The 13,617-nt window shown below is 47.9% G+C and overlaps 1 protein-coding gene across 1 annotated transcript; it reads left to right on the top strand.

Annotated features, from left to right (window-relative positions):
• The first annotated feature begins 1,206 nt into the window (after window positions 1–1,206).
• Window positions 1,207–13,076, top strand: LOC120762163 (ras-like protein family member 11A-like). The gene is made up of 4 exons (XM_040084275.1): window positions 1,207–1,673; window positions 3,026–3,082; window positions 5,551–5,633; window positions 10,372–13,076. The coding sequence occupies exons 1-4, from the start codon at window positions 1,529–1,531 to the stop codon at window positions 10,837–10,839; spliced, it is 753 nt and encodes a 250-aa protein (XP_039940209.1). The 5' UTR covers window positions 1,207–1,528; the 3' UTR covers window positions 10,840–13,076.
• Window positions 13,077–13,617: the final 541 nt, after the last annotated feature.

Below are 13,617 nucleotides of genomic sequence, written 5' to 3'. Positions count from 1 at the left end.
CCATGTCCCAGCCTTGCCTCTGCTCCATTCCGAGAAGCTTTCCAAAGAGGAATGCTCCAACTACATTATTACTTTTTTTTTTTTTTTTTTTTTTTTTTTTTTTTTTAGCTCGATTTACATCTGTTTCATATTATTTGCAGTTCTGCTCTATCTGGGTCACTCCCTCCCCAGCGTTCTTCCCCTCCCTGTTATCCCAGAGAGCTGATTGTAGGCAGCGTTCGGCTCCAGGCTGTCACCCCGCACACCCAGCCAAGCTGTCCTAAAGCCCCACTCTGTTTTCCTAGAGAAGCCGTTCTCTCTCCATTCCCTCTGGAAAGGCCCCCGGTCCTTCCTCAGCTTCCCAAGTGTGCCAGCAGCCCTAAATCCAGCTCCCCGAGTCCGCAGGGTCCCGCCCCAAGGCTGCCCCTCGTTGCGGATCAGATGCGTCCCGGAGGATTCAGCCGGGATTTGGGAATAGCCCGCAGCTGCCCCGCAGCTCTGAGGGATGGAGAAGTGTTCGTTATCCTGACGGGACAGCTCACAGCGGCACGGGGAGAGCACAGGGAGCGCGGCCGCGGCCTCTGGAAGGGCGAAGGAAGCGGACGGGCAGAAGCGGAGCGTTGGGAGCGGAATTAGAGCGGAGCGCTAATGACCGCACCGCGCCGATGGAGCTGCAGAGCTCCGGGGGTGTTTCAGCAGGCAGCACGCAGAGCAGGGCCTGGGGAGCCATGGGGAGCCATGGGGAGGGATGGGGAGCCATGGGGAGCGATGGGGAGGGATGGGGAGAGATGGGGAGAGATGGGGAGCGATGGGGAGGGATGGGGAGCGATGGGGAGCGATGGGGAGGGATGGGGAGGGATAGGGAGGGATGGGGAGGGATAGGGAGGGATGGGGAGCCATGGGGAGCGATGGGGAGGGATGGGGAGGGATAGGGAGGGATGGGGAGGGATGGGGAGCGATGGGGAGCGATGGGGAGGGATGGGGAGAGATGGGGAGGGATGGGGAGGGATGGGGAGAGATGGGGAGAGATGGGGAGGGATGGGGAGAGATGGGGAGGGATGGGGAGGGATGGGGAGCGATGGGGAGGGATGGGGAGGGATGGGGAGTGTTGGGGAGGGATGGGGAGGGATGGGGAGCGATGGGGAGGGATGGGGAGGGATGGGGAGGGATGGGGAGGGATGGGGAGTGTTGGGGAGGGATAGGGAGCGATGGGGAGGGATAGGGAGGGATGCGGAGCGCCGGGTGCAGGCGCAGCCCGCTCGCTGCCCCGCTGCAGGAATGTCCCGCTCCCCTCGCGATTGGCTGCGGGGTGCTGGAGTCAGCTTTCACGGGGGCCGATCAAAAACCTCCCCTCGGCTCTCCCGAGTGGCCGGCTGAGCTCAGGGAGCCGGGGGAGGCCGGGAGCTCTCGCATTCCTCGAGAAAACGTCCCTCCGGTGGGATGAGAGGGCTTCTCCTCCCTGCGAGGAAAACCAGCCCAGGACGGGCGCCGGCGAGCCGCGCTCCTGCTTCCGCGCCCCGAATCGGCTGGAGCGGCCGTCCCTCCTGGCATGCTCCTCATCCCTGAGCACACGATGTCTCAGTTCTCCACGAACTTCCTGCTGCTGCCCATCCCGGAGTACCCCGCGCTGGATTGCGCTCCCAACAGAATCATCAAGCTGGTGGTGCTGGGCGGCAGCGGCGTGGGCAAGACAGGTAAGGCACAGGTGTGTGTGCCCGCTTCTCCTTCCTCGCAGCTGGGCTCCGAGCCCCTGCGCTGCCCTGGCACGCCCCAAACGCGGACATTTGCCGCGGCTCAGCTCTTTCAGTTGGCTTTTTGTTTTTAGAGGAAAGGCACGGGAGGGGTTGCGAGGCAGATTTGCTGCGGGACCGCGAGCAGCCAGCAGCGAGTTTTTGTGCTCCCAAACGGTTCTAGCTGGTGTTGTGCGAATTGTTTAACCGTGGTTAAATTTCCACCCCCCAAAGGGTGGCTTTTATCCTCCTGCCCTAAATGTTTTATGCTCTGCAGACAAATCACAGCTCACAAAATGCGCCTTTATTATTCTCCAAAGGAGAGGGGAAGGAAAGGGGGTAAAGAGAGCATTGGTGCATTTTTGAATATCCTGCTCCGTGATTTCAGGAATTATTAAAAGCAGATTGATTGATTACATCTGTGGTTCCACTGGGTTCAGCAAAATGTTTGATTGTTTTGGCTTGGAAGCAGCCACATCTTCATACTATTTTTAAATAGTTTGTTGAAGACAGCTACAACTTCATCTAAGGGTGCTAAAGGATCACCCAGTATCACTGTGAGAAAAATTATTGCTTGAAATGGAATCTATTATAAAATAATGTTCCTTGCAGAATAAGGCATTTTATTTAACTCTTTGTTGAGTGGTCTTGCAAGTTACTAGGAAGCTGCTGAGATCAAATCACCACAGCAATATGTTACTGTTGCTATTTCACTGTTTTATGCAGAAAAGGAAAATGTTCTTATCAGAAAGTTTAAGAAAGCAGCTCAGGTTAAGGTGAGTAAGAAGGCCCAGGGTGCTCCAGCATGACCCAGGGGTGCAGAGCACACGGGGTTTGTTTGCTGGCGGTGATTAGATATCACTAATGGGTTTCGTGAGGGGTTTTAAGGCTGGAAAGAACCATTTCATCCATCAGCCTCACTTCTTGCACGTCATAAAATGCTGAAATTTGGAGTAGCTGCAGTCTGCTGGCTTGTTACTCTTTTCCTAAATTATTTCAGAGCAAAGGACAGATTGCTTTACCTGTGATCACGGGGAAACAACCTCCCTATCCCACACCGAGCTGCCACCCGGGATCTGAGGGCTCATTTCCAACACAAGCTGTGAAAAACTCCGCCTTAGGAGGAGCCCCAGCTCGGCCCCAGAGCTTTGTCTGTGAGCGCTGAGAGCAGCACTTGCAGAATAACACGCGAGCAGCCCAGAGATCAACTTGATTTCATGTGAGAGCCCTTCCTGCAGGAGGCTGTTCCACGAGCTGTGCCCAGGTGGATCCGGGCTCTCCTGGAGGACACATCTTTCTGTCGTTTTTTTTTGCAGCCCTGGTCGTGCGCTTTCTCACAAAGAGATTTATTGGGGACTACGAAGCCAACGCTGGTGAGTTCTGCTCTCCGCAGCAGCGCCGCAGAGCGTGCGGAGGGAAGGAAATGCGCTCTGCTTTGTGACTGGTGCGCGTTACGGGGAAGCCAAGTGGTGTTAGGTGTCCAGAAGGTGCATATTTTCAGTTAATAGCCTCGAGCTATAAAAGCAATAAATCAAAGGCTCATTATTTATGATCCTTTCAGCTGTTTTTTTTTTTTTTTTTTTTCTCCCAAGCTGATGGGGAAAGGATCAGAATAAAAGGTTTGCTTGGGGACATACCTATACTGAAATACAGGCTCGAGGAACAACCTACACATGAGCTAAACCGCAGAAACCCAATGCTGCTCCCCTTGCAGCCCCAGGGAAGGCAGAGGGGTGTAAAGGGCAACTCTGAATTTTTCTGTGCATTCACTTTGTTTCGGGGGCCATTATAACCAGGGGACTTTGAAATTGAAGCCTTCCCTCCATAGGACAAGCAAAGCAGCCATCCATTTCTTGTTTGATCCAGAGGGGGTGTTCATGTGAGCTGTCCCAGGAAAACACTGGCTGATTCGGCCAGGATGGATCCATGGACCCCATGCTCACCCCTACTGCACATCCCACACGGCCACCTCACCTTCGGGGGGAAGGTGAGCGGAATTCAGAAAATAATTCACTCTGGATGTGCTTGCTGAGCTGAGGATGAGGAAGGAGCAGCACAAGACGCCTTTGATCTGAGGAAATACAACCTGAAAGCTCCTCCTTGCAGCTCCCCCTCGCTGGCCCCGTGTAACCCTGATGCTTGGCTGCACTTTTGCTCCTCCTCTTCTGTCACCTCTTCCCCGTGAGGTTGTACATCCAGTGAGACCTGGGGCTGTGCAGTGACTGCTGGCAGCACCTGCCCTTTGCTCTGCAGGGCACCATGGAATGGGAGCAAGGGGATGTCTGGTCTTGGTTCAGGGGTGCAATGTCTTCTCATAAAACCATCTTCACAGCTTTAAATCAGGTCTGGTTTAAAACAGAAACCAAATCCCACCAGGGCTGGATCCCCTCACAGCGTTAAACCACGATATGATGTGGGATTCGGTGCTAAATTTCCTTGTGTTGAAAATGCTCTATGAGCTCAGACTCTTTTCTGCTGGAATAAAACCACTCGTTTCCTTGAAACAAAGCTGATTTTCAGGAGTGAGGACATTGCTGTCACTAGCTGGGCTCCCTGTTAATCTGATTCCTTGCTCCCCAGTGGGTGGATTTCTCCACGTTTGACATTGTTCTGGGGGCAGCAGTGACAGTGTACTGGGGCAAGACAGAAGGGCTGCACACAGCAGCTGTGGATTAGCATTTCTTCACACCCCCACGTGACTTGTGTTAAGTTCCAAAGAAAAACGATGACATCAACCTCTGTCACAACCACAGAGAGCTCATAAGATCAAGACTGAAGTTTTCATTGTCACTTAGCTCAGCTGCAGTAACAAAGTTCAGGTCCAGGATGGCAGGGGTTGGATCAAAGCTAGATCAGGCCTAGGTGGGTAGAACTAGCACTTGGCTGTGAATGTGTCCTCCAGATTAACCAAAGTTAGGTTTAAAGTGTCCAGTCTTTGGGGATGTCAACCAAACTCTGCTAAAATCGCTCAAACCCCAAAAAGCACCTGGGGGTTTTTTATGCAGTCACTCACTCTGTGTCCAAAACTGGAGCACTTCCCTTTTTTAAAGGCAATCAGAAAAATGCAGCAGGAAACACTCACTCCTTTCACTGACCACACCTGGATGTGTCCATTTGTGGTTATAAGAAGTGAACTGCACTTACAGTCAAAGTTAACAATACAGACTGGAAACCTGGATGGGATTTCTGTGTCCACTTTGAGGATGTGACTCAGTCCCGAGTGGCCTTTCCCAGCCCCCAGGCTGGCTGTATGTTACCCTGGTTTTCCTGAGCCTTTTGATTTTCTTAAATGGAGTCAGATCTTTTTAGTTATTGCACAATATTAAGAGCAGTCTTCTACCTTTTCCCACAGATGTAACATAAATAAATCCTTTGTTTTTCATTCTCTGTCCTTTGTTTGCATATTTCTAACCTGAAAACAATTGTAACTGACAATTGGTCTGGCCACTGAAGCTGAGGGGTGGAAACCCCAAAAAGCCAATCTTCTGCTAGACCCACAAATGTATAAAAAGTAAGAAATAAACAAAGGGGTCTCTTCTCTCGGCTCTCTCAGCTGGGAGCTGGTTCGGAAGGACCTCTGTGAAAATCTCTTGTCTGCGTGTGACTGCTTTGTGTGTCTCGGTGACAGCTGTACATTCAGAACACGTCCCCACACAGCAAACACAACCCCACTCCACTGAGCAAACAGCCACACAAACACTCCAGGGCCATTCACTTTCCTACGGGCAGCTCCACATCCTAAACCTCCAAACCCTGAATTTCAACCGCCCCGTTTTACCTTTCCTTTCTAATTCTGGTTCCCTGGGACAGTCCCTGACTAACGCTCTTCCTTCTCCCCCAGGTGCTTTGTATTCCAGGAAGTTCACCATCGATGGGGAGCAGATCTCTCTGCAGGTGCAGGATACTCCCTTTGTCTCACTGGAGGTAAAACAACTGCTCCGTGCTTTTCGACACACTTCTGCCTTATGTTTGTTGCCAGCACTTCCATCTGTAATTAACTCTGCTTAGCAGCAGGAAAATACCTGGGCTCAAACCCAAGACTAATCAAGGTGCCTTAAACTCCACCAATATGAGCTCTTGAAGGTGTTAAATCAGGCTCCTTCGGGAGTAAGTCAAAATGAAAACAATTTTACTTCCAACACATTGCTGAACAGCACTAAAATCACAATCTGGTTCCCTCCTGCCAGCAGCTTGATTGGTTTATTTTCTGTCGAGTGGTTTCTGGCCCTGCATGGCAGAAAACTCACCTGCCCTGAGCTGGCTCAGCTTTGACCTTCCTCCACACCCAAAGGCTCTCAGGTTTTGAGGAGTGTTTCTTTCCAAGGGGCTAGGCTCCACAGCAGTTGTCATTTCCAGCTATGGTGCTTTGCTCTGCTTTCCTTACTCTGGTTTTAAGTGAAATTAATTCCTCTTTTTTAAGGTGTTAGCATTTATCACACTCCTTTTCCTATCAGTGTTCTAGACAGTTGGACTCAATGATTTTAAAGATCTTTTCCAATTTTAATGATTCTATAATTCTGTTATGATATTAAAGACCCTTTCCAATCTTAATGATTCTATAATTTTATTATATTCTAGATTTAATAGTCTATCACGAACCTCTTTCTAGAAATACTTTTTCCAAGCAGGGTTTATGCTCTCTCCTTGAAGATCTGCTTCACATGCAGAACAAGAGGATGAAAACAGTGATTCTGATTCATTTCACTATGAAAACAGTGTCAAAACAACAGGAAATGTAGTGAAATGTGGGGTCACATGAATGGTGGAAATCCCACAAGTAATAATTCTTACAGAACAGCAGAGATTTCATGATAAAATCAGGTGTTCTCATTGCACCACCAAGTTTAAGCTCCTAGGCATGGCCTTAACCTCAGTCTAAAGTCAGATTTGGCCCGTATCTGTTGGGATGGGAACATCACCTTCCCTGCTCGTGTGTCAGGCTGCCCTGCACAGCTCTGCCCCCCTTGTTTCACCTGCACACACCCACGTGTGCAGCTCTCACCTGCACACACCCACGTGTGCAGCTCTGCACCACAGAGGCTTTCTACAAAGAAAGAAGGAACTATTATTTAAGGATTTAATCAGTAATTAATAACTGAAGCTTCTCCTGCAACTCAAACAAAAAGCCCCAAACCAAACCTAGACGGATTAGGAGATGTGATGTTAAGATTTGGGTTCATCTGAATGAATATCTGGGAGCACTCTCACTTTCCAAAGAGCTGCGTTTGCCTCTGGGAGCAGGAGGTAAAGATCCAGTGTCTAAAGGCTGGAAATGAGTATCAGATGCTGTCACCTCTTCACTGTCTGTGTGCCTACCTCCAAATTCCTTCTCTACAGAGAGAGATGAAAGCAAACCTGCACACCACTGCCCATCTGTGATCTGTATTTGTCACACAGGCCAGAAACAGGCAATGCTTTCTCAGCACTGCACTTCCAAAGGATACAGGGCAAGCAGGAGACTGTGCATATAAATGTCTTTACCCTTTTTGTTTTCTTTTGTGTCTATATTAAGCCATATCCATGTCTTCCATCCTGGATTTACGGAGCGGGATGAGCAAAGCTCCGGCAGTTCCCACCTCCAGCTGCTGTGACTGGAAGTGGATTGGAGGGGAAAGCTCTGCTGCAATCGCACTCTGTGCTGCGCTGGGGTGCGCAGAGCAGAGGGCAGGAGCCCTCAATGCTCGGGACACTCACAACCAAACAAAAGCTGCAGTGGGAGCTCTCCAAATATTCAAGTGGGATTTAGCAGCACAAAGGCCTTTGCCAGCTTGCCCTGCACAGAGGAGCTGTGGGGGTGGTTGGGCACCTCTGGGATTGCCTGATCAACACTTAACAAAGGGAATCCCCGCTCTCTTCAGTCCCACGGAGAAAGGGGGGATTGCAATCATTTAACTCCTGTTTTCAGACCACAGAGGTGCTGTTTTCCTGTTTAAATTAATACTGTTCCCTTTATTAAGTCCAGTGACTCCAGAGCTGCACAAAATTCAGTCAAGCCAACAGCTGAGATTTCTTAGTCGGAAATGATTTTAAATGAGTTAGGAAGGAGTTTCATTTTCTTTGTCCCAATCCAAGGTCTGTGCTGTTACGAGATCTCCCACAGCCACCCTTACCTCACTCTGTATCAGTTGATTCAAATTATGTATCTGCAATAATTGAAGGGACTGTGTTGAAACAGTGTAAGGCTGAGAAAAGGCTGGATTTTTTTATTAAAATCCTTAAGGAAGAGAGTTTCCTGCACTCTGCAGGCTGAATACAGCGTTTCAGGAGGAAATCATGTGGAAACCCTCGGGATTCAAGCCCCCAGAACTGTGGAAGTGTAAGAGAGAAACAGAAGCAGATGAGTGGTTTTGTTGGGTGATTCATTGCTGCCTGGCCTATAGCTGCAAAGGCCTGTGTGCTTCAGAACTCATTCTGGAGCAGAGATTTCCATTTAAAAAGTAGCCCATTAGCCTTTGATTTCCTGAATAAAGCATTCCACTCGGGATTATCCATCCATCCATCCATCTGTCTCACTACTGGGTGGGCCTAGCTGGAGCGAGGGAGAGTTTCTGCTCCTGGGGCTCTCTGAATGTGCACCTTCTCCAAACCCATTTTCAAAGCTTGCCAGTACAATTAGTTGTTGTTATTTTTTTTGGTTTTGTTTTGTTTTATTTCTTTTTGCCATGAAAGGGTTTCGCTGGTGAAAAGAGGCTTCCAGGACACGGAGAGTGGTTAATTATCCCCAGCCTGGCCACAGCCCAGACCCCAACAGCGCAAATTGCCCTTCTTCCCACAGCCTGCCCCTGCCTGGCCGGAGTTCAGGATCATTAACCTTTCCAGCTGCTGGGGAGGGTCCCTCTTCCTCATTCTGGTTTGGGGTTTGGGGAGGAGTGATAAGAGCATCTGATAACCAATTTCACAGCTTACAGGATTTAGCTTCGAGCTGGCAAGGGCAAAGAATCTTAAGGTGTGATGAGCCAGTGCCTCTGTGGGCGATAATGAGATATTTACAAAGGACACTTGGCTGGCAGAACTCCTGAGGAAAGTTTTAAGCCTAATTTGCACTCTGACGCTTCAGAAATTCTCTTTCCTCCTCACAGAAGAGCTTGTCTGTAGTTCTTTTACTGTCTGATTTACCAGAAGGAAACGGATTGGTTTTACTCATTCTTTCCCACCTCTCCTCTCTGAAGTTAGGCTTTATAATTCATATTTAGGTCTAAATAAAAGTGATCTGTTTGGGGAGACTGCTGAGCACTAAATTCTGTTAGAATTAATGTGAATGGCAGATGTGGATTATGTAGATTAATAGAAAATGGAATGTGTTTTCTATTAGTCCTACAGAAGTTGATGAAAATTTCTTGGGTAGACTTTAGCAACGATAATAAAATCTTTGAGCTCTGTATTTGTGATGTTGAACCCCCCTTAAAATGCACAATTTAAAGTACAGCTTCATGAAGAGCTGTACGCAGAATATGCTTGTCAGATATAAAAAAAATTACAACACTGCAGAAATGCAATCTTGACAGGAGTGTCAGTCCTCCCAAAGCGAGCGTGGCTGCAGCAGGGATCTCCCTCTCTGGCTGGCTTCACCCTACCCCAGCAGGGACAGCAGAGAGGAGAGGATTAGCTGGAAATATCTTCGTCCTGACAAGTGAGCTGATCTCTTCTCAAGCCCCCAGTGCTGTCTTCAGCGTTGTTTGGGCCCTAAATAGCAGTGGTGATGGACTCAAAAAATGCGTGACCAGAAAAAAAAAAAGATATAAACCCATCCCTGCTCCACAAATTACCAATGAGATTCCACCTGATTTTCAGTTCCAATCATTGGTTCTTGGTAACAAATCGCTTTTTTCCAAAATAACTGTGCCTCTGACTATTTGGAGACCTGCAAGGCAGGAAAACCTGGCAGGCTTCACCAAGCAGAGTTAGCGAGAGCCTCTGTCTGTGGAGACATTGAATAAAGAATTGGAAAAAGCCCTAAAAGTCACCTTGGGGGTACAACTGTTCACTTGTCCTGGTGTGACAAAACTGATGGATTTTTAATGCTCTTACTGTGCCCATCACAATTTTATCCACAATGGGAGTGTGAGTCTCTGACTGGTTGGGTACAAGACAATACAGAACTAACTTTTCAAAGCGGTATTTTGGCTTTTCTCTCCAACCAGTTTGCTCTGAGCCCTCTGCACTCCACATTACTGCTTTCCTGAGAGAATCACGGGATCAGGAAGGTTGGAAAAGACACCCAGGACTGAGTCCAACCCGTGACTGATCCCCACCTTGCACTGAGTGCCACATCCAGTCATTCCTTGAACACCTCCAGGGACAGGGACTCCAAACCTCCATGGGCAGCTCCTTCCCATGTCTTTCCATGGAGAAATTCTTCCCGGTATCCAACCTAAACCTCCCCTGGTGTAGCTCAAGGCCGTTTCCTCTTGTCCTGTCACTGGGAGCAGGGCCTGGCCCGCACTTGGCTCCAAGCTCCTTTCAGGGAGCTGTAAGGAGTGACCAGGTCCCCCTTGAATCTCCTTTTCTCCAGGCTGGACGACCCGGCACGGTGTTCCAACCCTGGGAATTCCCCTGCTACACCCAGAGACGTTTCTGGGAGCACACCGCCAAAACAGGCCCGCGTTCAAACCGCGCTCCGTCCGCGGCCGTTCCCTGACGCGCGCATCCCGTTGTTTTGCAGGACGACGCGGACAGCATCTGCTGCCAGGAGCAGATAAACCGCTCCATCTACTGGGCCGACGGCTTCGTCTTCGTCTATTCCATCACGGACTACGAGAGCTTCCGCGTGCTGCGGCCGCTGCACCAGCACATCCGCAGGATCCACCCCAACGCCAACATCCCCCTGCTGCTCATGGCCAACAAGGGCGACCTGCTGCGGGCCAGGCAGGTGTCCTCCAAGGAAGGGCTGCAGCTGGCCGCGGAGCTGGGCGGGCCCTACTGCGAGGTGTCGGCGCGGGAGAACGGCGAGGGCGTGCACGACGCCTTCCAGCAGCTGTGCCAGGAGCTCAGCAGGAGCAGCGGCAGCTGCAACGGCGAGAAGAGGAGAGGTCTCCACCTCGTGCGGCCCAAGTCGCCCAACATGCAGGACTTGAAGAGGCGCTTGAAGCAGGCCCTGACGTCCAAAGGCAAATCGGCCACCGCGCTTTGATGCGGCCCGCACGGGAATCGTGTTCCGGGGGCCCTGGGTAAAAACGCAACGAGCCGGGGAAAAAGGGGCGTCAGTTCGGCCACCAGGCTGTGTGAGAGATTCTTTTGTTTGGTTTCTCATCTTTCTCCAAAAGCCCCTGCTCGTTCAGCAGAGGAACTTGCAGGATTTGCTCTCTGGGGCAGGGATTTCGAAACTGTGGTTTTAAAAAAAGCGATCATCCCAGATTAGTTCCTTTTTAAATTTTTTTTTGGAAAGGGATGCAGTCAAATATCTTGGTTTCTAAAGTGGGTTTTGTTAATGAGAATAATGAAATCTTACTTTTAAGAGACGTGACTGCCCTTGGGAATGGTTGTGTTCCCAAGCACAGGCAGTGAACTACAGCAGGGCATGAGGAGAGTGACGGGAGCTGTACTGAGCAAAGAAAATGGACCAGATCTGCTTCATTGCAAGAGTGGAAAATAAATGAATGAATTCACTGAAATGAAGAGTATTAATTGAAAGAAAGAGTTCTGAGCAATGGGAAGAGATTTGTTCATATGCAAACTTAAGCCTTACATTGTCTCTTTAAATGGAGATTTTTTTAAAAAAATTCACTGTTTTTTCAGATAATTTTTGTTTAAAAGCACAGTGACTGCTTTGAAAGTGATTATTTGAGCAAAATACAAACTTGTGGCAGCGTTTTCTAGTCAGTTTCTCCATGGCATTTCTCATTTCTCTGAAGGTTTCTTACATGGCAAAAGGGAAAAATAGATCAGAGTGGTTTAAAACCTGCCAAAAAAATGGACTGCAGTGATCAAGAGCAAGGAGGTCACCTAAAACTCTTAACTTTTATTTTTCCCAAGCTAGTTAGGCTTCAAGTTAAAAATGCCTTTAAAGAAACAAAGCCTTCACATGAAACATATTTACATCACTGGGTTGTCCGGGGGGGGGGTTTTAAGAAGAAAAGGTTTTATGATGCCTGAATTTTTTTGCTTTGAGAATTCATTATTTTGTTGTTTTGAGTTCAACCCAGGCTTCCCAGAGCATCCCAGCCTGTCAGGACATATCCCAGTGGCAGCGTCTGGTTGTGCCGCAGCACGCCCGAGGATTTGGGGCTGTATCCCATAAACTGATTTATGGCACCAGTAACAGCACCACGGAGCTCCCAGCACTCTGTTCTCGGTCAGACTGGGGAGGAACGGGCTCGGACCATGGAAAATTCATGATTCTCACCAACCTCTTCTTCAAACAGAGCGATTCAAGGACCATGAAATGAAGTCAAGCTCAGTGATTTATACTCAGGGACACTGGAGGGAAACCCGAGTTTGATGGATATGGAAAAACACTCCCAGCTGCAGTTTCATCTGGCAAGACTGAGCTAAATCAACTTTTTTCTTCATTAGGAGCAGCAAAAATGGAAATGGAGTCTGATGAGTATTTGTATAGCTCAGGGCTTGTAAATGAACTTTGTATTTTTCATTTCTCTATTTTAGACAGCTCTAGCCATGATTTTATCACCTGGATTTGCCTTATCTCCAGCCCACTTTCTGTTTTATTTATTGTTTTCCACAGCTGCTCATCTGAGAATGTCTTGTGTTTTGATTCATTTAAGAGTCTTTCATTCCCACAAATGACCTGCACCTGTTTTTAAATTCAGTTTTGAGTGGTAGTAGGAGGGGAGAAGGTGGATCATCCAAAAAGGGACTCAAATTATATCAGGGAATTTTTACTTTGGCTTATGCTTAATTAACAGTTTGGTGTTTGAGCAGTGTCAATAATCATCCCAGGCACTTTGGTATTTATGGCACAGAATTTCAGTGTTTTAAATTAATAATAGCACAAAACTCAAATATTGAATGTGAAGGTTCAATAGCTCAAATATTGAATCTAGAGATTCAATGCCTCAAATATTGAGTCTAAAGAGTCAATAACATGAAATAGAGCAGTTTGCAAGACACAGAGAAACGGAATTATTTTTGTGCTGGAAAAATGATCACCAATTTTGAACAACAATTAACAATTTTGCCGCTCCAGTACTGTATTTAACAAGGGCTAAATTTGCTGCAGACAATTTGCTGACATTGGTTTTCACGAAAACATGAGAGAATTTGTGCTCCTGCTTGGTAGATTTGTTTGCAACTTCCTTCAGCTCAAACCCTTTCTGGTTTGAGAAGAAATGTCACCAAAATTCAAACTTGTCAATGTCTTTGTTTCGTTAGTGATTAATAAAAACATGTAAGGTCTTCCCTGAGTAGTGGATAAAATGACTCCTTTATGTGTCACATATTTAAATATTCCTTGTTTACACGAAAATCTATTTTTTTCCCTTCTTACAACTTAAGACGCCCTGCTTTGGAAATATTCTTTATGCAAATAAGTATTCCCACATTCCTGTAAGGGGGGGAAAAAAAAAAAATCTCCATTTTGGCTACAGCCAAAAAGGATTGAAACATTTAAGTCTTCTCTTAGGTACTAACATGTGGTAAACATTTATTCTGCTACACAAACTTTAGTATTTCCTTTGTTCATTGACCAGGAGTACAAATACTGGTTTTAAGCCAGGACTAAGCATCTACAGAAGGCAATAAAGCTCAGTATTTTTATTTGGGGTGCAGCAGTTGAGCCCCAGGACACCTCCCTGTGTCCCAGAGGCAAGGCTGAACGGCAGCACAAAAAGCAGGGAGAAAAGAATGCTATAGAATTAAGTGCCTAAAAATAATCCTGTGCGAGATCAAAGTTTAGTCATGTAGAACCTGAGCCTGAATTAGAAACTTCAGCCTGCCAGGGGAAAACATGTAT

Source organism: Hirundo rustica, chromosome 21 (genome assembly GCF_015227805.2).
Source record: "Hirundo rustica isolate bHirRus1 chromosome 21, bHirRus1.pri.v3, whole genome shotgun sequence".
NCBI classification, from domain to species: domain Eukaryota; kingdom Metazoa; phylum Chordata; class Aves; order Passeriformes; family Hirundinidae; genus Hirundo; species Hirundo rustica.
This window is presented reverse-complemented; position numbering and strand designations above follow the sequence as displayed.

Excerpts from the sequence above, each read along its gene's own strand:
- LOC120762163 (XM_040084275.1), top strand. The coding sequence starts at position 1,529 with ATGCTCCTCATCCCTGAGCACACGATGTCTCAGTTCTCCACGAACTTC. Across the intron at positions 3,083-5,550 it reads GGACTACGAAGCCAACGCTG|GTGCTTTGTATTCCAGGAAG; the intron begins GTGAGTTCTGCT and ends CTTCTCCCCCAG. Across the intron at positions 5,634-10,371 it reads CTCCCTTTGTCTCACTGGAG|GACGACGCGGACAGCATCTG; the intron begins GTAAAACAACTG and ends GTTGTTTTGCAG.